Raw genomic sequence first — 24,411 nt, forward strand, 5'->3', positions numbered from 1 at the left:
TAAAAGGAATGTTCACTAACATTCCTTTTAATCATCTATTATAGCCTTGATTTACATCAACACAAATATACCTATCTTTCTACTTCTTGTTCTGTTTCTTTTTCCACTTTCCATAAAAGTGGAAACTGAATGATTGGATAATGTTTGGAGGGAAATGTTCATTATTTTGAAAGTAATTTTCTCAAGCCAGGACACATTTAGGTCCCAGAGTTTTTGCTTTTGTAGCTTCTTCATTTTTATTGGCTTGACTGTTTCTGATATTTATAGTAATTTTTAATGCAAATAGATATTTTCTATTTCACAGAGAATTAAAAATGAAAATGAAATTGGTTACTATTGCTTTCTGCTCTCAACTAATAATATTTTACTATAGACTTATTTCTTCATCATTCGCTCTTATCTGAAAATGTTCTTCCCAATGCACTTAGAATTTCACCTCATGCTCTGTGGGCCCCAGGTGATCCTGACACAGATCATAATGTGCCATTCCTCTGCTGTATTAATCCTTAATTTGGCTTTAACTTCCTTTTTCTTCCTTTCCTTTTATCTAATTAGATGGTCATAATGAAGGAAATCCTACAAAGAATAAGAGAGTGGAAGGAGGTCCACTGTTCTTTTTAATTATTAAGGGCTTACAGTTCACAAATTGGATAATGATACTTTGTGCACAGGTCACAACCTGTGGATATATATACCTGTGGACATATATTTTTCTTAGTCACGTTTGCTTTAAGTCACTTTTCAACTTCCCCAGTGTTTCACAAGTCAAGAAACATGGACAGTTGTACAATTGATGCTAATGAATCTTTATCTCATCTGGATGTAATGTTATGAGACTTTGTCCCATAGCTGTAGAATAATAAATTATTCTTCCTCCCTTTTTGTTTCATAATTGGTAAGAGTCCATGTCAACCAAGGAGAATGGTTGACAGTGCCTTATGTAAAAATAAGCAATTCGGTTTTAGTAATGACATGATAGGCATCCATCTTGTAATTTTTTTAGCCACATATGGGAATCATAAAAGTTATAGCTGATGAGGTGGTAGAACTGGTACCTTATCTAAGTATCCCAGATGCCACCTGGTTTTTAACACATAAACTTTGTTCCTTATGGGTACTGAAATTGGAGATCCAGTTGAGAAAAGGATCTATGAGGCACATCTGTATTTTGTAAATTGAGCTATTACTTTTATATCTTTTAAGACACGAGAGAAAGTTTTTTCCTTGGTCTTGATTATTTATGTATTCAAACATTGAACACTGTCACTCACTCTTCTATTTGTTGTCAAATAAAGAAAACATAGCTTTTATCATTTACTAAATTGGAAGGCCAATGCTTTGAAATTAATTCATGAAATCATGGGAAGAAAAAAAATCTAGCTTCAGTTCTATATGGATAAATTCCTTTGATAAATGGAATGTTGAATACCTTTAAATTGGGAATTGCATATAAGGCTTATTTTGAGACCTTATTTTCAGTCTCTGGAAGACAATGGAATCTTTATTCTTGACTTTTTGACTGGCCTGTGATCATCTAAGTATTTGAAATTTGAAAGTATAAAAAAGAAATTTGAGGCATCAAATATCATCAGCATAGTTTTTCAAATAAACCATATGTGCAAATACATCACTTTTAAAAATTAAATATAATAAGCATTCTAGCATGTGATATACAACTTAATATAAAAATGTACTGCATTTCCTCATCAACCACAACTAGGAAATTAAAACCAAAAAGTAGGATTTCATATTATGATTTCTAATATCCATATAATTATAACTTTAGATTTAGTTTCCCAGAAGTCAGGAAATTCTGTTGAGATTCCCAGAGAAACCATAATTCTCATGTAGATTACACAGCCCTGTTCATCAAGAGCCCAATTTCTGGGCCTCCTCCTAAAGGTTGTGTCACTCTGGAATGCACTTCTCCCTTTTAAAAAGGAATTGCACCTTGTTCTGAATCTTCCTAGAGATACTATATAGCAATCATATTTTGAAATTTTTATGACTTAACAATCAGCGCTCTGAATTGTAGCCTGAGATTGATGCAGTGAGAACTTGTAGCCCTTTCTTCAACGCTAATGCAGCAAAATCAAGTTCCATCAGTGGGGTAAATATTTCCGTTATGTGACACAGCTCTTCTACAGAGTTCTGGTTCTAATTTAGCATTCAAAAGTATAATATCACTGATCTTTAATTGGTGGTTTTTGCCCAAATCTTGCCCTCAGATACATTTTTGTCTGGATTATAAAATGATTTAAACTAAACTTGAATTGGTAACTTGGATTCCTGGTTTCTTCTGAAGCAGGGGCAGACTTAGCAGCATTGAGTCTGCTTTCTCCTGTGGCAAAAATCTGTTCAGTGGTTATGGTTTCCTGTTATCCCCAGCTGTACTGTCCTCTTCAGCAACGTCTCATCACTTGCTTTGTGTTAAACCTGCCTCTTTATGTCATCTGCTGCATCTTTATTGTTATCTGTGTGTATAAGATATCAAATCTAATTGATTACAGGGTTTAATTAATTAGCTACATGTTCTCACAGTCTGTATCATGGAAACATGTAAATTTTAAGAGTATCTTCAAACTGCAGTCTCTATTTTAGTCTTTGTGATTAAATCCTGGGAAAACACTAAAAATTAGGATGTAGACTAAATGGGAATATTGTAGAATAGGACCAAATTGGCAAGTGGGGAAATTACCTAAAATAGTCCCACCACAAGTAACAGTACCCTCTGGTGACTACCAAGTACTGCATTATCTTTTTGTTGCTAAGATCACTTTTGGAAAGTTTTGTATCCCAAGGACTATCAGGCGGGCATTTACTGTAGGCTGAATGTTTATGGGGAATGGTGAACCTCACAGGTAGAATAAGAAGTACAAGGATAGCTGCCTGCCCAGTTGAACTGAGCCCCATGGGACTCTCAACAGCTCTTTTATGGAGTGGCTGCCAGGCATCTATGTGCTGTGCTGGAACAAGAAAAGAAGTCACCATCCACAAGGAATTTTAGAGTCAACTCAATCTAATCACACAAAAAGAAGTTCACCCAACACCCATTAAGTCGGAACACTAAATTGAGTTTCTAGGAAACGTTAGACACATTGGTTTTCTCTCTCAGCATGATAAATGCTAAAATTGAACTTTTCTCACAGGCCACGAGACAAATACCTATTTTCCCTTCAGCATCAGGTGCCTCATCAGCTAATGAATCCCCTATTTGTTTGACCCTCTTTCCTGAACCATGCTGTGCCTCCTCTGCCCAGTGAAAACTGTTTCCTTTTAGAAAATGGATAGGGCACATTCAAGCTGAGGTTAATCTTGGTCTGGAAACCCCAGGTAGAGCACACACTAGATTTAATAGCAATGTGGGTAAAAGTCAGGTGCAGTGGTGCTCACTGTAATCCCAGCTACTTGTGAGCTAAGTCAGGAGCATAGCAAGTTTGAACCCAGGCTGGGCAACTTGTAGAGACCCTGTCTCAAAAAATAATTAAGTGAAGGCTGGAGATGCCTACTAGGTACAGGACCCCTAGATTCAATCTCAAATATTACAAGAAGAAAAGAATAAAGTGTGAGTGCAAAATATTACTGTCTTGCTCACTATTGTGATTTTCTATCACCTTAGAAGGAGGATTCCTTGAAAATTAAAAATTATTAGTAGGAGGTCTACAATTCATCAATTTGTATTTCAAATGCATACTGCATGGAATTCAGACAGAGCTGAGTTAGAGCTTGCTTTTACATTTTTTAAAGGACGTTTAAACAAATTTTTCAGTGTTCATTAATCAAATCAATGTTCTAAATAAGACTTTAAGAGAATTTTTATTAATTAAAGGTCAAATTTTTCATGTTTTCTTTTTCACTTGCAATACCTTCAAGTTTATTTTTTCATGAAATATGTGAGGATTTTTTCATGAAAGCAAGTAGTTAAAGATATACACCAGATATAAAAGATCTATGCCAGATAATATTTGATCAGGCTAGTTTTAATTCACACATAAAATAAAGATTTTTAAAATTTCTTTTTAATTGCTATAAACGCACAAATTATATAATTCATATCATCATGTATTTAGGCTGTGCATTTCCTAGACTAGCCTAAAGTCCAGATAGTCAAATTTAATCATTTGAAACCAAATTTGTTGCCTTCAGTGTAGAACCTCCTACTTTTTCCGTAATTGTTTATTCTGGTAAATGACTCTTTGTTGTGAGTTTAGGACTAGACTCACCATCCCTTCTTGAAACCCTCAGCGTCTGATGTGCTTCAGAACTTGAGTTTTCAGGGATTAGGGAGTTTCTGTGGCTCATGTGCTGCATATTGTCTGACACCCTTAGAAAGGCCCTAGACACCCCCTAATCAAAACATCAAATTCTACAGGCAACACATGCATAGATACACTAAGAAGGATTATTAGGAACCGTAAATAGCCTCACATCTGTTCAACTAAGTGTTTGCCATCACACAAGTTTGCTATAAACTTAGAAAAAACTTTAAACTTGTGAAAAAATATATTATCTCCTGGGACTTGGGATTTTGGAAATCATGGACTGTATCTTGGTTTTAATCTGTCCTTCCTAACTTTGTCACAGTTGTCTTCCTCAAACTCACATACGGCATGGCACCTTCATTGGGTAAAAAATTTTTGTAGCTGCTCCCTTTAAACATTTTTAAAGACTTCCAACACCTACATCCTATCAACTTTTCCAGGCTTTTACATAAGAAGTATATGCTTTCCATCCAAACTCACCTTCCTGGCATTCCCTGTGAATGCCTTCCACCTCTTTGCTCAGACTGGAATGGCTTCTTCTAGGTGCCCCAGTCCACACCCCACTTCATGTACCATTGCCTATGCCTCTTTCCTCACCTATCTCAAATTCCATCTTTAGGGAGCCCTACTCCTCCCCCAGACAGAATGTGCTTAAGTACAATGTGTCCCTCTAGAAGAGCATGAGTTTAGTATATTTTTCATTTGGATTGATGTTCGTGTGATACTTCTCCTTTTCCACTAGACTTTCACTCCTCCAGATTTGTTTCACTATACTTGTTAAAAGGTCTGTATTCAGGAGATGTTGGTACATGAAAGATCAAAAGTTTCAGTTAATCTCCCTCTCCTCCTTGTCAGTCTGAATTTCCATAGGGATCCTACAACCCACAGCCCTTGCCAGTGCCTTTACCCTGACCTTCTCAAGGACAGAGACTGGGTCTCAAAAAAGAAAAGAAAAGGAAAAATATATTTTCTTTTTGGCTCCAGTGTTCATCTTGATGATACTATCAGGAAGGGAAGGTGTCAGTGCCCTTTGGGAGTGGCCAGCTACCACAGGTGCATTCTGCAGGTGTCAACTTAAATATCATGTCCTTGAGGAAGTACTCAATGACCACTTGACCTGCTAAGGTCTGCTTTCTATGCACTATTGTAGCTTTTGCTTTGTTAACAATATCCCTTTCAAGTTATGAATCTCAATCCAAAAAAATTAGTAAGAAATATCTGACTTAATTTTCTATAATAACTTGATATCTGAATCTGAGCCTTTTCCTCTGAGTTAACAAAAAAAAGCAGACATCAGTCTTCTTGGAATTTCTACATTTTGCTGCTCCTGGGACTGTTTCATGATTCCTCGTCTTTGGTCATCAGTCTACACAGTCTGGATAGAGGAGGCAGCATGGCCTTACTGGTCTGTATGGCCCTGCAGCAACAGAATGCAGTTTGCTATTTCTGTGGAGCCTGGGAAGCTTCTGCTATTGTTGTGTCATGTCTCAGGCAAGGGAATCTTTTGCAAGGCTGCCTGTCCACCTGGACAGATCACATAGCCATTTCTTCTCTAAAGTGTTATTATCTTCCAGGAAGTGCTTGCTAGGTAGAGGGTTTGGGTCACCTTTGCTCTTGGGGACCACAGATGATCTACTTTCCAGTTTGGACTATCTTTCTAGATCTTTTTGATTTCTAGAAATGTTAGGGAAGTTTTGTTTTCTAATCTGTTTCCTCATGCCTCATCTGATGCAAGTAAGCAGAGGGCAACTAAGAGCCTGATGGGTGGAGGTGGGGAGGCAAAGGAAATAGAAAATGCAAGAGGTGGGTGGCCCTAGGTTCAATCCTCATCACCACATAAAATAAAATAAAGGTATTGTATCCACCTACAACTAAAAATATATTTTAAAAAAAAGAAAATGCAAGAGGAAAAAGAATCATGGATACATATCAAAAGAAATCTCAGCCACATCTGAAGTTGCTTGTTCAATGTCTGCCTCTTTGTGCTCTAAGCTCCACGATGCCTCAGTAAGGTCTAACTTGTTCACCTCTCTAAGTCCAGTGTTCAAAACATTCCCTTGCTTTTAGTAGGATCTTATTAAACCTTTCTTAATTAAGTGAATGAATAAGTGGGAGCAAAGTTCAGAAACTCTAAATTATTCACAGAAAATATAATGGTTAAGAGTGTAGACTCTGGAGCAGGTGGCTAGTATGTGCATCTTGGTCCAGATACTTACACTTAGGCAGACAAAACCCTTAACCTCTTCTTAACCTCTTTCTGCCTCAGATTCCTCATCTGTCAGAAGGTCAATATGAAGAGTAGTAGAATTAGTATTTATGAAGCTCTTCAAATCATACCTGGCATAGGTATCATATGTGTGCTAGCCACAGTTACTACCATCATCCTCATCATTATTGTCATTATTTGTAATTAATATTTTGAAACCCTACATAGAACTATTCTCTGGACATCCATTTAGAAAGAATAGCTCTGATCCAATAATAACAAAATTTATATAAATAAAATTTGTAGTACTTTTATATTCTCTTTTCATGGGGTTTTGTCTTTTATTGGTCTTTCATAGCTATATGTCATTAAGGACTCCTTTTCAACAACCCTGGAATCCCTTAAAAGGTCATATTTACATGAAATCTTTTGACCTATAAGGATACTTTAGGCAATGTTTTTCACTTTGCCTTTGCACAAGTTGAAATTTATCGGCCCACACTTGTGATTATGTGCCAGTATTTTGTAGTTTGTCTTAACATTTTAGTAGGTATAGCATTTAATGATGTCTATCAATACAAAGATTGCATTGTTCTTTCTCTTTTAAGCAATTCGTGAAATTCAAATTTATCAAAAGTAATTACTGAAGTGACTAGTATTAACATTTATGATAGAACACAATAGAATGGGACTTAAAGTATCAATAAAGAAAACTGATTTTGTGAACCAGTTGACAATATTATATTCAACAGCAGAAGCCTAATTCTTTCCATAATTAATACTTCCATAGTCAGTCTTATTCACTGATAAACTGATTTTCATAGGCCCTTATGTTGTTTGGTTGTTCATAGGATTCTTTTAGCCCTTATAGTTGATTTTTCTTTACAGACAGAGAGATGATACCATTTACTGCAATATGGAATGATTTAGCAGCAAATTTCTTTCTCCTAATGTCTTCTTTCTTTATTTAGCCTCCTAACAGTTCCTGCTGTTGAAGTTATTCTTTTACCTAAATATTTTTGCATTCTATTATAATATTTTCCCATCTGGTCTCTCTTAGCTAGAAATCATTTTATCAGTTTCAAGGAATATTTATCTTTATTTATGCTGCACACATGCCCACTTAATGGTTATGTGGTAATGCATGATATATTTTCAGCAAATAGAATCATGATAGTGTACATTATGGAGAAATTCAGAGATTTCCACTTCTCAGTGTAACACATAACACATTGTTTTCTTCTAATATGATTTAGCTGTTGAGTTCTGTTGATCCTTTGTAATTAAATTCTCCTCCATACTTCTACAACCTCAGGTGCACTCCCTTGAACTTACCAAAGAGTGTCCATGTTAGTGACATTGGCCATCTATAGCCTATTCCCACTATTGGATATTTATATGCATGTATACAACATAATTAATGATCATGTCATCATATAGTTCAGTAAATGGTATCATCTCTCTGTAAGACACAGTATATGTTATTTTTAGTTATTTGCCTATCTAGAATTCTTGTGAAGGGAGTTAGCATTTCTACTGCTTCTACAACCACCCACTTCTTATGGATTCTCCTTGTAGTTGCCTCTTATTCTGCTCATCCCATAAATCCAAATCTTTCCAAGAAGTCTGTCCTAGGTCTGTTCTCTTTGCAGCCTCCTTAGATGACTGCATTCAGCAGTACAACTCCTGATTCTCAACTGTCCTCTTTTATGTGGAAACCCAACTGCCACCCTTGATTGTCCTTCGCTCAAATTCAGCAGATTTCCTAAACTGAAATCATCATCCGTGACATCACCTGTCTCAAAACCCACTCTTCCTTGGTATTCTTTCTACCGCCTTTCCACTGCTTAAGCTAGAGACTTAGGACCACACACTCTGCTCCTCAAAATTCTCACATGTTTTTAGCAAAGTTACAATTCCTATAAATTCACCTCTTTAATAACCCTTGAAACTATTGATTCATCCCTCTAGTTTTGGGACACAGTACCACTACTATGATAATCTCTTTCTGATGCTTATCTTCAGTTTTACTCTTCCTCTACAACCTCCAGCAACTCATTCTACCTGGCTCAGGAGGTCTCCTGTGGCTCTCCAGATGCAGTGTTAGGTGCACATTTTGTTTTCGTCATACACAGTCATCACAGTACTTGTCACCCAGTATGATTTCTGCCTGCTGATTTCCACAGTAGCTGTTAAATGTGTGAGCTTGGGATCCTGCTTGCCATTCAGTCCCCAAAGCCTCACTTAGTGAATGCTGCACAGAAGGCGCTCAGCAAATACTTCTTCAATATTGTTGAGTGTTAGTCAATTTGTAAGCTTTCTAACATTTAAACTCTAAAACAAGTAGAAAGAAATTATCATAAACACATAAATTGCATAAAGACAAAATCTGGGATTACATTTCTGGCACTGTCGTTGCCTTATTGAATACTTTTGACAGAACACGAAGTTTTCTCACTATAATGCAATCATATAACACTCATCATTACTGAGTGTACCATAAAAGTGACACTCACATCTTGAATTTATGACCTCTAAATACTGAGAAACATTTCTTATGGATTATTTGTTCAATCTCCCTTTGGGGTATACATTCCTCTTTCCTTCTAGAAGGTAAGGAAGGGGGACAAAGCCCCTCCTGTGTTAATGACAAAACACTGGTCCAGAGATGGTTAACACTATACAGAATGTCCTGAAGATTCAAGAACATGTCTTGGATTTTTATGCTCCACTAGAGAACATGGGTTGTGTCAGGTAGTATGTATTATACTCTTCTACATCTAATTTCTTAAAAATTCAAAATATTTTGGGGGTGAATATATGTACAAATTATTTCAGTATTTCAGCTTATTCCTGGAGGCTTCATGTTTTTTTGGAAACACATTTTTTTTCCACACCCACTCAAGCCATCTGCGTACCAGGCAAGTTTTCTGAGATGTAAAACCAAGTGAAATATGTCCGTTCCATTTATTTAGAAAGGACTATGACTAATGATACTGTGGAAAAAATGGCATAGTTAATGAAAAGTGCATTTCCTGTATGAATAGCCAGGGAAACCTGGCAGTTATGGCCACAAGGTAAGTGTGTCCTAACGGTAAGCATTCAGCACCAGAGCTTTTCAAACCACTACCTGTGGGAAGCAGATAATTAGTGTCTTCCCATCATCTAGAGGTAACTTCTTTGAGATGGAGTTTATTACCACCATCAAACGGTAAAAATACTTTAAAATTCACACAGTTAGTGTTTGTTTTACATAAAAATGTTTAAATTAATACCATTAATTAAAAATTACTTTTCCAGAAAATGTACCATATTTATTCTTGCCTTTAAACACTCACCAGAGCACTGGGTCATACCTGGAGAGTTGCTTTTATCATGGTTGAAAAGCCCAGGGTCTTAGGATATTGCAGCCCAGAACAGGGTATTTATGTTGGAATTTAAGAGGCTCCTTCTTATACGCTCTTTTTACTTTGCTACCTAATTGGTAGCATGTTCACAGTGAAGATGATTGGGAATAGAAGATCAGCTTCCTCAAATAGAGATTTCCTGTTAGAGGAAAAGAAGCTATCTGAAGTGAGAATTATCTGTCTACTTGCTTCTTTAGACCTCAAAAGCTGGAACCCAAACCAAGAAGTTATAAAACTTAATGCTCTTTTGTCACACATTTAAAAAATAATACAATCACACAGCAAGCTGGTCATGCTCAAATATAAGTACAAGAAGTGACTTATTTATACATTCAAATTTCAAAACATTTGTAAGGCCTACCATGTGTGCTGTTAAAAGGTTTTTAATTTAAAATTATTCTGTTAGATAATCCTGTTTCAAGTGACATTATGATTTATCACCACTAATCAAGATTCTGATCCCTCATAGACTTCTTGTTTGTATCTGTTTTTGTTCTTTGTTACATAAATATGAGGTTTATATATAAAATTCTGACTGTGTAATATTGGGCTAATGAGTCACAGATGGAAAGATGCTGGCACATTACCATCTAATAACATTTTAAACTCGTATTCTATAGTAAAACAAAAGCAAATTGTACACATCTGTTTTCCAACTTGTAGCATTTCTGAGTTTGTGCAGAGTCTACATTTAAAGGACTTTTACTTGGAGGGAAGAAAAAGAGGACACAGGTCACCTCAAAACTACCCAGCCACTTAATAACCTTATCAGAATGGATTTGGCAAAAGGGATGAGATTTCCTCTGCTTTGGTTCCTGAGAAGTCATAGTACTAAAAAATGAGAACCAAAGATATTAGGGCTGAACAAATGTCTTCATACTACAAACCTAATTTTATTGGGTCTCTTAAAAAAAAAAAAAAAACATATCTCTAACATGGGCAAAATAAGGAGGAAAATATCCATAAAAGTAATCAAATTAAATCCTAGAAACTTTCTGGTTTTTCCTAAAAACATCCTCAAAATAGAATTGGGTGGGAAGAAGTCAGGACAGAACTAAGCCCACAGAAATTTGAGGCCAGGTATCATAAACATGTTCTGTGTTTTTTTTTTTTTTTTTTTTTTTTTAAGAAAAGAGTTGGAATAAAAGACTGTAGTTTCACATGTTGTCAGAAAAGAAATGGAACAAAGGCATAATTTCTCTCTCCACTTAACCGATGGATAATGCCTTTGTGGAAGAATTAATATGTTGTTGAAGTACAAATCTCTAAAACATCTCTCCCCCATTCTCCTTGGTTAAGGAATTCCAAGCCACTTTTCTGCTTGAAGGGGTTGTGTGAACTGTCAAGTTCTTTTGGAAAAGTTACGTGACAGAAGTGATTACTGCGGAGTGTGACCATAAATCCCCCTGACATGAAATGCACATGTTATAAGAGACAGATTTCCATCTACCACCTCTGCAGAAATTCCTGAAACAGGAGACCTGAGATTCATCATATGATTGGAGAGAGATATGTGGGTGGCAAGACTGTATTTTATGAAATGTACTGTGTTTATTCTTAGGAATATTCCTGATCTGACAGCAAAATTGTGTTCACTGTTGTGGTCCAAAAAAAGAATTAATACATGTATTGTATGTCAGGAGTTGTAAACAGCATCAATAGAGGAAATTTACAAGTGTTGTTTTCATAACAGTGTCTACAGTTATTGCCATTTTGTACTAACATTTTGTGAGGAAGATTCTAGAAATGTTAAGAATAGGAAACTGTACACCAGCATAGGTGCAGATCCCATTGTGCCTGACATAAGAGGCACTTAGTTCTCAGTCCTGCACAACATGCGTAAGAAATGGCTGGTTCACTTGGGGACTGCTGTGTCTCATTTTGTTGATGGTGTCCTCAAGACCTGAGCCAGGGAGTTAGTTAGACTTTAGGTATGTTCTTGTGTTGTTTGTCCACTAGTGAAATGTCTGTGTGACGTACTGTGTCGTGTTGTTTTGGTGCTGTGCTGTGTCCATAGGGCCCGCCAGGCTTCCCCACAGTTGCTGCCCTGCACAGTAATCAGATCCTCACCGTCAAGGTTTGTGGTTGACATTCATGCCTGCCCAGTCAGAGCCACAATCAGCTTAAGAGTGAGCAAGAACCATTTGATTGGCCTGCCCAGCCTAGGTGCTCCCTCTCATCCCAAAGCAGGTGACTTGTGTTGGGCACCTGGGACCTCACCTGCCTCAGTGAGGTCAGGTGTATATTAAGGGGATGTATACTGAGTGAACTCAGAGAAGGATATTGTATTAAAGAGATCAGTGAAGAGAGGTGGGCATCATGAGCTAGGACCACGCCATACCTTCATGGTTTGATTTGCCTGTATCCTAATGCTCTGTGATATTTCCCAGCTACTCAAGTAATTCTAAGTACTCTGGACTTTGGGCATCAATGAAATGGCTGTCAGGTTCATGCTACCTTATGCTGGTTGACAAGTCTGACGAAAATGGAACTGGTGCTTTGTCTGGAGACTTTCTGTTCAGAATGCAGCTCTCCCCCAGGCCAGCTCACTTCCATCTTGGAATGGGCCACACTAAAAAAGACCCAATACCAATATCGAAAGGATTCACATCTAACTAAAAATCTGGCCTCACCATCCCATTTGAGGGTTGTATGTCCTTTGAGAAGAGCCAGAGAGTCTGGTGGCAGACACAAGTGCCAGTTCTGTTTTGTTCAATGGTCATTATAAATCTAATGTGTATATCTTTATTTCTTTCTTGGGGCCTTCTGATGCCTATTCTTCAACTCTCTCATCTCTGAACTTCAACCTTTGACCTCACCTGACTGATCAGATGGTGTTTCCTAAAATCAATCATGGGTTTCTCTCTGCTGATCAGCAGCTCATTAAACGCCGCCTGATTAAGGTAGTGCTGCATCTTGCTGGAGTCTGATTTCTTCTTTACGTTCATTTATTGCTCTGCATACTGTTGCTTTACCATTTATCTCTTGTGGGGGGGCATGATTGGAGGGTGGGACTTTATCCTAGAACAAAATTATATTTAGTGAGCTCCATTTGAAATGCATATAAAAGTACCAAAATAAAAAGACGTAGAAAGCCTGCCTAATTTTTGATTAATTAAAAAAGCTTAAATTGTAACCAGTAACAGATGCAGTTTCTAAGTTCTCTAACTTTGGTAATTTATAAAGTATTACATAGTATGACAAGAACCTCATATGCTTAATTTTGTAGATTATGAAAAAGTAAATATGTTTGTTGAACTATAAATGCAGCCATTTATAGTGAATATAACTGATACAGCATTGCCATGGATAAAATTATACAAATTGAATATAGTGGTAACATATACACTCTTTCTGAGAGCTGTGATGCTGGTTTCTGAGCTACTTTAATTTTGACAGCATCTACTCAGCTCATCCAGTGTGAATATTTATTTGCTCCCCACTGGCAGGTAAAGTGCTACAGGCTTCATGTTTCTGGTTACTCTGGTTCTTTTCATAGTGTAAGTATGGATGATACAAATTGTTGAAAAGTGTTGAATACAAAGTGTTGAAAAGGAGACTTGGGTATTCATCTTTGATGGTTATTGTTGGTCTGTTCCCTTCCCCTTTCCAGGGTGACCAAGGTCAGGCAGGGCCTCCAGGCCCCCCAGGCCCCCCAGGCCCAAGAGGCCCACCTGGGGATACAGGGAAAGATGGCCCCCGTGGAATGCCCGGAGTACCCGTGAGTTGCCTTCTGGACCAGTGTTCTCACAGGTTTTGTTTTGTGTTAAGGACTGAGAACTAGGAAGGAGCAGTGTGGGGCTGTAGGTCCAGGGAGTGAAGTGCATGGAGGGGTTCGAGGAAAGTGGGATGATAGGTGAGTCCCCAGGGTTTGAAGGGAACTACCAGCAACTATCCACTTTACTACCCAATCCACCTGGAATCCATGTAAATCACGGAGACTTGGAGACAGCAGCTAAGCTGGTTTTCAGGTAAGTCTCAAGTCGTTCATGACTGGCGATGCCCCATCTCTCAAGTGTCCTGCCTACCATAGGGTAGATCAGCCAATGCCTTGCTTATTCAGGAGTTTAGTTGAAAAAATTAAGTGCTAGATTAATAACATCTTCCAAAAGCTCAATAGCATACACAATAAAGCCCCATACAATGTATGGAAAATAAAGGAAATAAACTAATACCTAATCTCTTATGACTAACTTGATCAAAAACTGCCCAAAAGAACAGCACAATGGTTAAAATATCAGTTATAGTTAAAAATCAGTGTCTAATGATTTTAATATCCCAGTTGTCCTTTGTAAAGCGTATCAATAGAAATCATTTAAAAGTGATCTCAATACTTAGTTACTAATATTGAGGGTCAGTAATATAAAAAGTATAGGATACTAGATCAATGTTGTGGTTTGATAGAGACAACTCAGCCATTTAAGGAACTGTATGGAAAAATAATGTGGGATTAATATTATGACTTTAGGAATAGAAAATAAGGTTTATTGCTGAATTAAATTTTATTTATGTATTGCTTTAACTTTAACCATCATTAATTCAAAACGACCCAAATTCAAAATCAATCTCTAATCATTTTGTGATTTAATTGCTGCACTAAGAACAACTGTGTGTGTGTGTGTGTGTGTGTGTGTGTGTCTTCTTTTTACACACACACGTTCTGGGTTCTCAAAAAGAAGAAACTATGTCATCAATTTTATGTCATCATAAGATGCCATGATGATCCAGACTCATATTTTAATTTCTAAGGTGTTCATAAAATTATTCTGAAGAAAAATATCACTCTTTTACTTGTGCTATGTTTATATTCCTCTATTTAATCTGAAAAATGTATTTGACGTTTATGCCCAGAAAGTATTGGGAAAAAAGAAAAAAAATGATTGAAATTGTTTTTTAATGTTTATATATTAGTAAAATTAACACTTTTTTTTTTTAAAGGGTGAACCAGGAAAACCAGGAGAACAAGGCTTGATGGCAAGTATCTCAATTTATTTTATTCTATACAAAAATAATGGAAATTCAGGTTATTAAAATCTGTGGTCAAGTTTATGTGACAAATATATATCTGTTGTATGAGCCATAACAAAAAGTGAAAATTCATAAAAGTTCAAAGTCATTTGGTCTATCAGCTGCATGCTAAGGGTTACAAGACTACACATCTATAGAAATGATGCTGGAGAAAAAGAAGATTCCGGGTGGGGAGTGTGGCAGAAAGATGCTGCAGAAGGTCAAAGGAGAAGGCAATTGAAGTAGCTCAGCTATAAGGATGATAAATTCAGGGGTATGATGATTGTTTAAATAGAAACTCGTTTTCAAAGGGATCAGGTATGACGGTGAATTAGCATAGCAAACCTTGACAGTGCTTCAAGGAGTGATTCTGTTGCTGAAGGGCTCTTCCCATAGAGAAACAGAAGCGTCTTGTGAATCTCCATCATTTAAAGAAAGGTCATGCAATGATTCCTCATGGACTTGTATAGACACACAGAACTCAGTTCCTCAGTTGCCAGTAGAAAAGTCAGGTCAGCTTGCTGAGCACTGAAGAGTGAAATGCTGTCAGCCACCTCTCCCTGACTGTCTTTCAAGCTGCCTTTCTAGCCCACATTATAGTCTGAACACAATGGGGAAACACAGGTTGATGCTCATTATAATTACCCCAAAGGACAGCTTGTACCCATCCTAGCTGTGGAATGGGTAGACCCAGAAACCACATGGGGAGCTGGCAGGTGATCATAATTAGCCTGATAGAGTCAGTGCTACATGATGGGTTGCTTGCATTGTATAGGTGGTGAGGACATAAAATTTATTTCTGAAAATACTTGGCTAGTCCCTAGTAAATCTAATGTGTGTGGGGAATGGAAGCCAGCAAGTGAATGCAGGAGGTCAAAGGCCTCCCTGCTCAGAGCTTTCAACAGCCCTGTCTTGGGAAACAGCTCATCCACTCAGCTGCCTTTGTAAGTAAGAGTTCTGATGAAATGAAAGCACCCCAGGACCAAATCCCACCCACTGCCTGGAAATTCCATTCTTGACCTAAAATATCAAGATAGGTGTTTGATACAGATTATTTTTGGTGCCATAATGGATGTTTTCCAAAGCAAATAAAATGAAAGAAAAAGAAATAAAAATCTCATTTGTCCTCAGTGGTAACTGCATAGAAGTGCAGTGTTAACTCCCTGTGTTATGGAGTCACAGTGTTAAGGATTTTTGCAAGCCCATGATATAAATTTTGAAATTGCTTTAAGAAATTGAATCTATGATTTCTATTCTGGAAAAATGGTCAAAACATATTTCTCCCATTAATTCTTATATCACAACCTCAAAAGACTCGTTTCCAGTCTACCCAGAAGTTATCATCAGCACTGACTTCCTTCCCTGAAGCCCAACACAGCACCCTAATATATGATGTCCTACAATAAAATGGATATGTCTTTTTTTTAAAATTGTTTTGTAGTTGTAGATGGGCAGAATGACTTTATTTTCTTTGTTTATCTTATGCAGTGCTAAGGATTGAACCCAGTGCTGGGTAAGCACTCTGCCACTGAGCTACAGCCCCAAAATGGATATTTCTTAAAAATCATATTCTTATCTTCCTTGAATCATATATACTTTCAAGGATGTACTATGTGAATAACAACATAATCCAATTTTCCTACAATTCTTTGTTCCTTGGATTTTTGGTGCTAGGGATTAAACCTAGGTTCCTGCATGCTGGGCACATATCCTACCACTGAGCTGCAACTCAATTTCTAGACAGGTAGCATTAAATATAAATGGTTGACTCAGCCCTAAATGAATTTTTAGTATCTTAATGTACTTCAATTTCCTATTTCATATAAAAACTTTCTCATTGCAGAGAATACTGGTCATTTTTTCTATAAATATTTTCTTCTTCCTGAATTCTTCAGATTCAGTTTATGTTCCTATTTTTTAAATGACCTAAGCAACTTAATTGAAATCACACATATTCCAAGGAAAGGTATATGCAATGATCTTCTAAAGTGCATTTTAAAAATATTGTATTTAAAGATAGAAAATTCTTTCTTAAATGAAAATTTCTTAATATGTGAAGAAAAGTAGACAGATCATAGTATCCATTGCAGTGAATTTTCAAAAGTACATAAAACTATGTACAAACCAGATCAATTTCTAGAACATCATCATAAGCCCTGCTCTACCTCCTAGTCCCCATCCCAAAGGTACCACCGTTCTAACTTCTGTCGCCATAGATTAGTCTTGCCTGCATTTGAATTGTATATTAATCGAATCATACAGTATGTACACATTTGTGTCTGGCTTCTTTCATTCAGCATTATGTTTGTGAGATCATCTACCTCTTTTAATAGCCTTCACAGCTGGTTAAAAAGGGAGGAGGCAGAACCTTCCTGACTTGACTACCCTGTTAAAACTCCATCACTCAGAGCAGTAGATGAATGAATGTCTGTCTGACCTTGGGCAAGTCACTTAACCTCTCAATTTCTCATCTGTAAAGAAAGGACAACATCCTCTCTGTCTGCCATAAAGGGTTGCCAAAGACAAATGCAATAAATTAGAGGAAAGTACTTTAAAATATATAATGAAGAACTATGTGAGTATGTTATTATTATTATCACTGTGTTCTCTCTAGAGTAAATTACAGGTGAGTAAGCATGGATTTATATAACAGATGTATCCCTGTAAAGTTTTGTATGAATCAGATTTTCATAAATCATCATATTTTAATGTGCTGGGAAATTTTGCCGTTTAAAGTAACCCTATTGAAAGTTTTTTTTTTTTTTTTTTTTGTAAAGCAGTATAACCCCCTAATTCCACTTCCCAGCAAATTGAATTTCTATAGTTTATATTTGTTTAACACAAAATATTTCTCTGTTCTAAAAATCTATCATTTTTTTTAAATCACAATTTCTGGGTGTGTGTACACATGTGTGTGTGCACATGTGTTTTAACTAGCAGTCTGGTATGGAGAGAAGTACATTGTACCAGTAATTCTGAACTTGGAACCACTTAGAGGTGTATTATAGTCTGTGATCCTTTTTACTGATCTATAAAGTGTAGGTAATAATTCCTAATCTAATTATCTTACTGGATTATGGTAAGAAGCAAGTGAAATACTTATATGAAATGTTTTATGAACTACAGAAAATCCATAAAGAGATGTAGTAGGGCTAAAACAAATGTCCAGTGATATAACTCAGCCTGCAGAAAGCCTGCTGTATAAAATGAAAGAGCTGAGAACAATTCAGCAGCCATCCATTTAATCACAGCATAACATGTAGTACAACTGATAGGGCAGTTTATTTTCTCGTCCTGTTGGTTCTTGGGTGGTGGTGGTAGTGTTTAGGCCGCCTTCTCCCATATCACATCATCAATTTTGCATAACATTCCTCTTCTTACCCACCAGTTAAAACAAAGACAGCATAGTAAATAGCACTGCTCCCATCCTCCCCACATTATTAAAACCTCGCTACACTTGTTGCTCTGTGTCCTGGAGGAGTGCTTGCTTAGATGAGGCTCTTAAGAGGCGCTGGAGTCTATTTATAAATTTAAAATATCTCCCATGATGAAATGAGGAAGCTAGAAACAGCCTAAAATTGGGTCTTACAAAACTGTTTATGAGTGTGGCAGGTAGGGAATTAGTTTTCATAATCCAGGATAGATAGTTTATATTGCAAAAGTAATCATCTGAAGATTAACGGCATCTATGATACAATAAAAAAGAAAATCTGCAGCTCAAGCAGTTCCACATTTATTTAATCCTGCTGTGCATCTACTCTGTAAACGTGACCTTTGGGCTTTCTGAGAAGTTCAGGATGAGATTTTAAAAAACAGAATCTTGAGCTTAAGTAAATTTGACTCCATCTAAATAAGAACAGACACACACTATCTTATAAAAGCAGACACAAGAATAAAGCCAACCACAGTTGGAAGTGCTCAATTTTGTTCTAGCACGAGTGATCTTTATCTTCCAGGTCTTCTGGAATTTAAATAGTGGTTAAAATAGTATTTTTGAAGGTATCTTTCCTTTAGATGTTCTTATTGTTTCTTTATTTGACAAATGCAATTCTCAGAAATATGAAATATAAATGGTGTTTTAAAAAATACAAGAACTAGTCCCAGTTTGCTGGATATTGTTTCTTAGTTCAAAATATCTGTATCCAAGTTTTCATAGATCAGATCATTTTCTGAAGCTCTTTATTCCTTCCATCTCTCCTTCCCATATTTTATATGTGTAAACTCCAAAACATATCTGTTCATCTCTTTCTGAATTATAAAAATACTCAAATTGCTACTTACTGGGCCTTGATGGTATCTGTGAATCAAAATTCAGAAAAAATTGTCCATTAAAGTAAAATTTGGACTTATGTCTGTAAAACTTACAGATAATCTTTAGTTTCTTTTAGTTTTGCCTGTAAAAACATTTAATACATGTTGTTTACATGAACATAATACTTTTTAAAAATGTTAGTTAATAGCATAAGCATTAATAATTGTTTCATTTAAAACAAAAGTGAAATAATCAAAATACAAAGACTTGCTTTAAATATTCAATTATAATACATTGCTGTGCACAGATTTGATAAAAACTCATCATATTACTCAAACTTTGATCTGCCTGCTGTCTTGATCAGCAGATGTCAGACATTGGAGACAACAGCAGACTTCCTGATTTGGATCTGGCAGAGAAAGCAAAACCCCAAACCATCAAAGCACAAATAACAAAAATGAAGAAAATCATCTTTGCATAGGGATTAGCTTAGATTTTAACAACGAAATGTGGTTTGGCAAAACTGGGTGTTCAGTTGTGTGCCCTGCTTGCTGAGATGTCCTAGCAGCCATCCTAATGCTTTATTATCCTCACTTAATCTGATTGTCCATGAAGTACATATAAATGCCACACTGACAGTGTCCTTCCCCACTTCTTGGTGCTTTTGTCCTGAGCCTGTAATGCTTTGTTTCCCAAATAAACCAAGAGAAAGTAGACAAACGATGCCTTCTTCTTGTTGTGCCAGCTCAGTGTCCCTCCCAGTTGCATGGCACAAGGAAGCTCTGTTTTGATTTCTGGGGACATAGAGTCTCCAGAGGTGCCCAAGGTTATGATAGTGAAGAAAAGAGAGGAACATTTGAGGATGGTTCTGTATCCTAGAAACAAAATCTCAGCTTTGGGGAAGCATGTTCAACCATCATTTAGAAGCGTGATCACATGGCAGAAGTACAAAGAAAGCCCAAAAGTCTGAGTAAATAACACTGTTTCTTCTCTTTCTGTATCTTTGTGTTTTTCTTAATGATCTCTGGGCTGTAAATTTGCTCTGTGGTCAACTATCTTTGCTCTGGTTCCAGTTAAAGGTCTATATTAGAATCTATATTACACTGAACAAATTAAAATATCTAGACCTTAGATTTCTTGTCTAAAGAAAGTGGTAAGACTAAATGACATGAGTACCCTCCCAGTTCTAAAGTCCTGCTATCCTTCTATGTTTATTATAAATCACAGAGATTTGTGTGTGTGTGTGTGTGTGTGTGTGTATCCTGCAGACAATTAAGTAAAATAGTTATGTTAAATTTCAAAGGAATAAAAGTTTTTAAATCATCTTCAAAACTATAATCAACTTCTCTATCATTTCTTTTAACTGTAGAATCCAACCTACTATAGAAATATGTGACTCTTGAGTGAGGATATAATAACATTATCTAAAGTTTTTGCTTTATATTTGCAGATTTAGGATAAATATAAACATTTTAGGGCAAGAGGACAGATGGAAATCCTCCCACAAAATATGTAAATATCAAAAAGTCACAAACCAAGTTAGTAAACTGTTAAGTAATATATGTTCTGTCTTCTAACCTGTACAAACACATTTTCATAATGACATGGAAAATTTGCACTCCTTAAAGTTCAAAGCCAGAGTTTGGTGTCTTGAACTGTGTGACAAGTCCCAACCTTAGTCCCTAGCCTGCTTCCTTTCTCTCCCACCCCTTTCTCTATCCTTTACCATTGTAAGACTCAGGCTCTTGGATGCTCACAGGACCAAATTTCATACAGATCTCTCAAAATATCCACTTCCTCGCCCCCTGTTCCAATTCATTGTTTTGCACACCAGCGGTGTGATTCACCTTCAGAATAACAGATCTGGGAAAGAGGCAACCCATTGTGTTTGAAGTGAGCTCAAGTCACCGTAGCAGAAACTTCCAGGGTCTTTATTACCGAAAGCACTTAAGATTGAGGTGGCAAGAAATATAAGTGGGCATACTCCCATCAGCTCATGGATTTCTAACCCCATGAGAAGCACAACCAGAGAAGAGCTCTCTAAATCATGGGCCCCCAAACAGGAGCTTTCTTGATTAGATCTAAGGGGAGTAAAAGGTCCCCTTATCTGAATGGAACTTTAAAAAAGTCGACTTCTGCTTTGGTCACCTCCTTTGAGAAAACTTCACATGTACACATACACATTCACCTTCTCCCAAATTAAATTAGAAACTGTCACCTTCCCTCAGGCACGGCATTTCACAGCATTTGTCACATCTTATATTAGGTGTTGGTACTTAGTATGTTGGATAAACTGAATGACTGAATAACAAACTAATAAATCATATACTAATATAAATAAATCAACTTCTTATTTTTCTCCCAAATGATGTCATTTCACCCCAGATGTGGGGTTAATCAGGATAAATCTAACAGAATTACTACAAATTGCCTTTTCTTCTGCACCTTCTACTCTTTCATGTTTTATGGATTGGAGTATATTTAGAATATATGCATGTGCCCATCAATATGGATAGTGTAACCAAAAGACTGATTTTCATGAGGACAGTGGAAAAGTAATTGCACTAATTTCTAGTCACATTAGGTGGCTAGTTTCAAGTCAGGTACAACAGTAGATTTAGAAGAAACCTTAGAAATCATCTAAAACACAGTACCTTAAGAAACTTGGCCAAAGTCACAAGGTTGATAGTGGCAGAAGTATGCTAGAATCCAGCTAATCACAGTTTTATGTCTACACTGTCCAATACAGTATCACTAGCTGTAAGAGTTTTAATTTCAACTAATTTATTTAAGTAAGATTAAAATTTCACTTTCTAAAATTTCCAAGTAACCACATTCAAGTATTCCATAGCCATATGTGGCTAGTGGCTACCCTGTTGGATTGAGCGATATAGACTGTTTCCATAATTGCAAAACTTTCTATTAGACAACACTGATCTATCTAGATAGAAAACAGATCTTAGTAACATGACTATTTATTGTAGTCTTAAATTTAAGACCTTCTGTGGATCATGGAATATTTAAATTCTAGGAACCAGTGTTCCTCAACATTGCTGATTTCAAATAGGAAAAGTACTTAATACTTTATCCAATAGAAATATTTTTTGCTCAGTGTAGTGTAGGGTGATAGGCCTTTATGAACCATAAATCTTTCTTTTATGATACGCAAGGGAGGTGTGTGTAATCATGGAGGGCAGAGGAGCCTGTTAATTTTTCTTTCTTTTTGGGTCATTTCCATTTGGGGTTCAGCACTAAGAAACAATTTATTAAATATTTAGAAGGGATGGAGTGAGCTAATTTCAGCTGTGGATATCTGGTGAAAGGTGATATAGAGTCTCTGTTTTGGAACCTGATCAGAAGATAGATTCTCAAATACCTAGATCTGTCTTTCATCTGCTAGTGGTATTTAATGCTCAATATTTAGTCTTGCGTTCTGGTTTTGTCAAGCAGTGAGAAAAATGTATTACCTCTTTAATTTCCTGAGCTTTAAGAGACCTCCCTTAAAAAGGTCATAGCCTCATGATATTGAGAAATACCAATAAATGAATCATCCCGGTCGTATTTTTCCCCAGAAGAATAAGCACATAGATATGGAGCCAGAAAAAACTGGCTGCTTTTGAAAAATAATTAGTCCATTAAAACTTTTTTCACTAAATGTTCATTAATGAATGTAATACCATGCCATCTTAATAATGGGCTCCAGGTTTTAGGGAAATTTTATTTTAAATATTAGAAATCATGGACCCACCTTATTGAAACAGAAGTCCCAGATGCTTAAACAGAAACAACTGCCTCAAAACTGGGAGCTCTTTCCAGTGTCATACCAGGGAGAGGAATGACAGTTTAGTAAAATAATGGTGGACATCTGAAACAGGATTTTATAATTTTTACATTCATGCATGCATTGTTTTAGTTTAGTCAACAATAATTTTTGTTGAGTACTAACCTGCATGCCGAAGATGTAAAATCTTCTAGCTGAGTTAGTTTCTACTTAGTACGTGGATATTTAAAATATTTAAGAATACTAACCAGTTGAAATGTGCCAGAGAAACAGAAGATTAAAAAATAAGCCTCAGGTGAACTGAAGAAGGCTCACAAGGTATGTGAGCTATGACCATGGACCCTGGAAGAATGAAGAAGAACTTCAAATGAAGCCTAACAGAAGGAGGGTATGGGCTACTTGGGAAAATATAAATGATAAGTATAATTGGAGATGTGGCTCATGAGGAATTAATCCAAGAAGTGTAGCTCTCCCATCTTGGCACTGCTTTCACTCTTGTTTATGCTGTGTTCCTCCACAGTCAGATCAATTAAATCATTGGCCTTCACAATGAAAACATTTCGGCACAGTCTCTTATATTCTAAACATTCCCAATAGTTTCTGGTTTGGCATCTCCATACACTTAAGCTATGAAATCCAATCTTGTAAAACATCTCTCAAATTCCACTCCAGACAGACATGTAATAGTGGCTAGAGTTTATGTTTCTTAACCTTCCCACATCAAACATCCAAGTAGAACATGGAATTTTATATAAGTACATCTTAAATAGTTGCTTCTTAAGTCAGACAAGTTTCCATTATTTGTTTCAAATTTCCTCTTAACTCTTTATAAACCAAGTTTATATATTTTGTGATCTTGTGATGCCTTTGACCATGTTAATATCTTCAAAAAGTTGTAATTAAAATCTGTTGTAACAAACCCTTGAGAAAGTCTGGTACTTATGCTTTATGACTCCATAAGTTAGTTTATACATGTTATCATTCTTCCCAATGGAACCAGACTTTAAAGAGCATTTTCTTCATTTTGCCTTACTTTTATTAAATCATGGAAAAATTCTTAACTCAAAAAGGGATTAATTTTAAATAGCTTAATAGTGTGGGCTTTTGTATCATCCCCTTCACTGATGGACCACCTCTTTTATGTTCCCTGTGTTTTTTATTACAGAAGCTGGTTGTATATTCTTGTATCCAGCAATGACCAGCAGCTTTCAGAGCTTCAAATTTTACTGTTAGCCATCAGGGACAGAACAGGAACTGTGTCCGCCCCCTACATCATTTCCTAATAGCAGGCAACCAGAACTTGCCTTAAAACATCTCCCAAGAGGCATCCTAAAGCACATCATTTAAAAACTTTGCATCCTGTTTAAGTAATTAATACCTCAATCAAATCTATGCTAACATCACTAGTGTCAGAAAAATTCATTAACTTTTTTTCCATTCCATGATCTATCAAGCAAAAAGCTTTTTAAAAAATATATATGAATTGAAAAGTACAG

At 36.4% G+C, this 24,411-nt stretch overlaps 1 protein-coding gene across 1 annotated transcript in view; it reads left to right on the forward strand.

Moving 5' to 3' along the window:
- The window catches only part of COL25A1 (collagen type XXV alpha 1 chain), a 453,979-nt gene that overhangs the window by 324,677 nt on the left and 104,891 nt on the right, over positions 1–24,411 (forward strand). The window contains exons 8-10 of the mRNA XM_079153601.1: positions 12,707–12,778; positions 13,489–13,596; positions 14,814–14,849. Coding sequence (XP_079009727.1) covers positions 12,707–12,778; positions 13,489–13,596; positions 14,814–14,849 — 216 coding nt within the window. The remainder of the gene's footprint in view (positions 1–12,706; positions 12,779–13,488; positions 13,597–14,813; positions 14,850–24,411) is intronic.

Source organism: Sciurus vulgaris (assembly GCF_902686455.1).
Source record: "Sciurus vulgaris genome assembly, chromosome: 9".
Classification (NCBI taxonomy): Eukaryota; Metazoa; Chordata; class Mammalia; order Rodentia; family Sciuridae; genus Sciurus; species Sciurus vulgaris.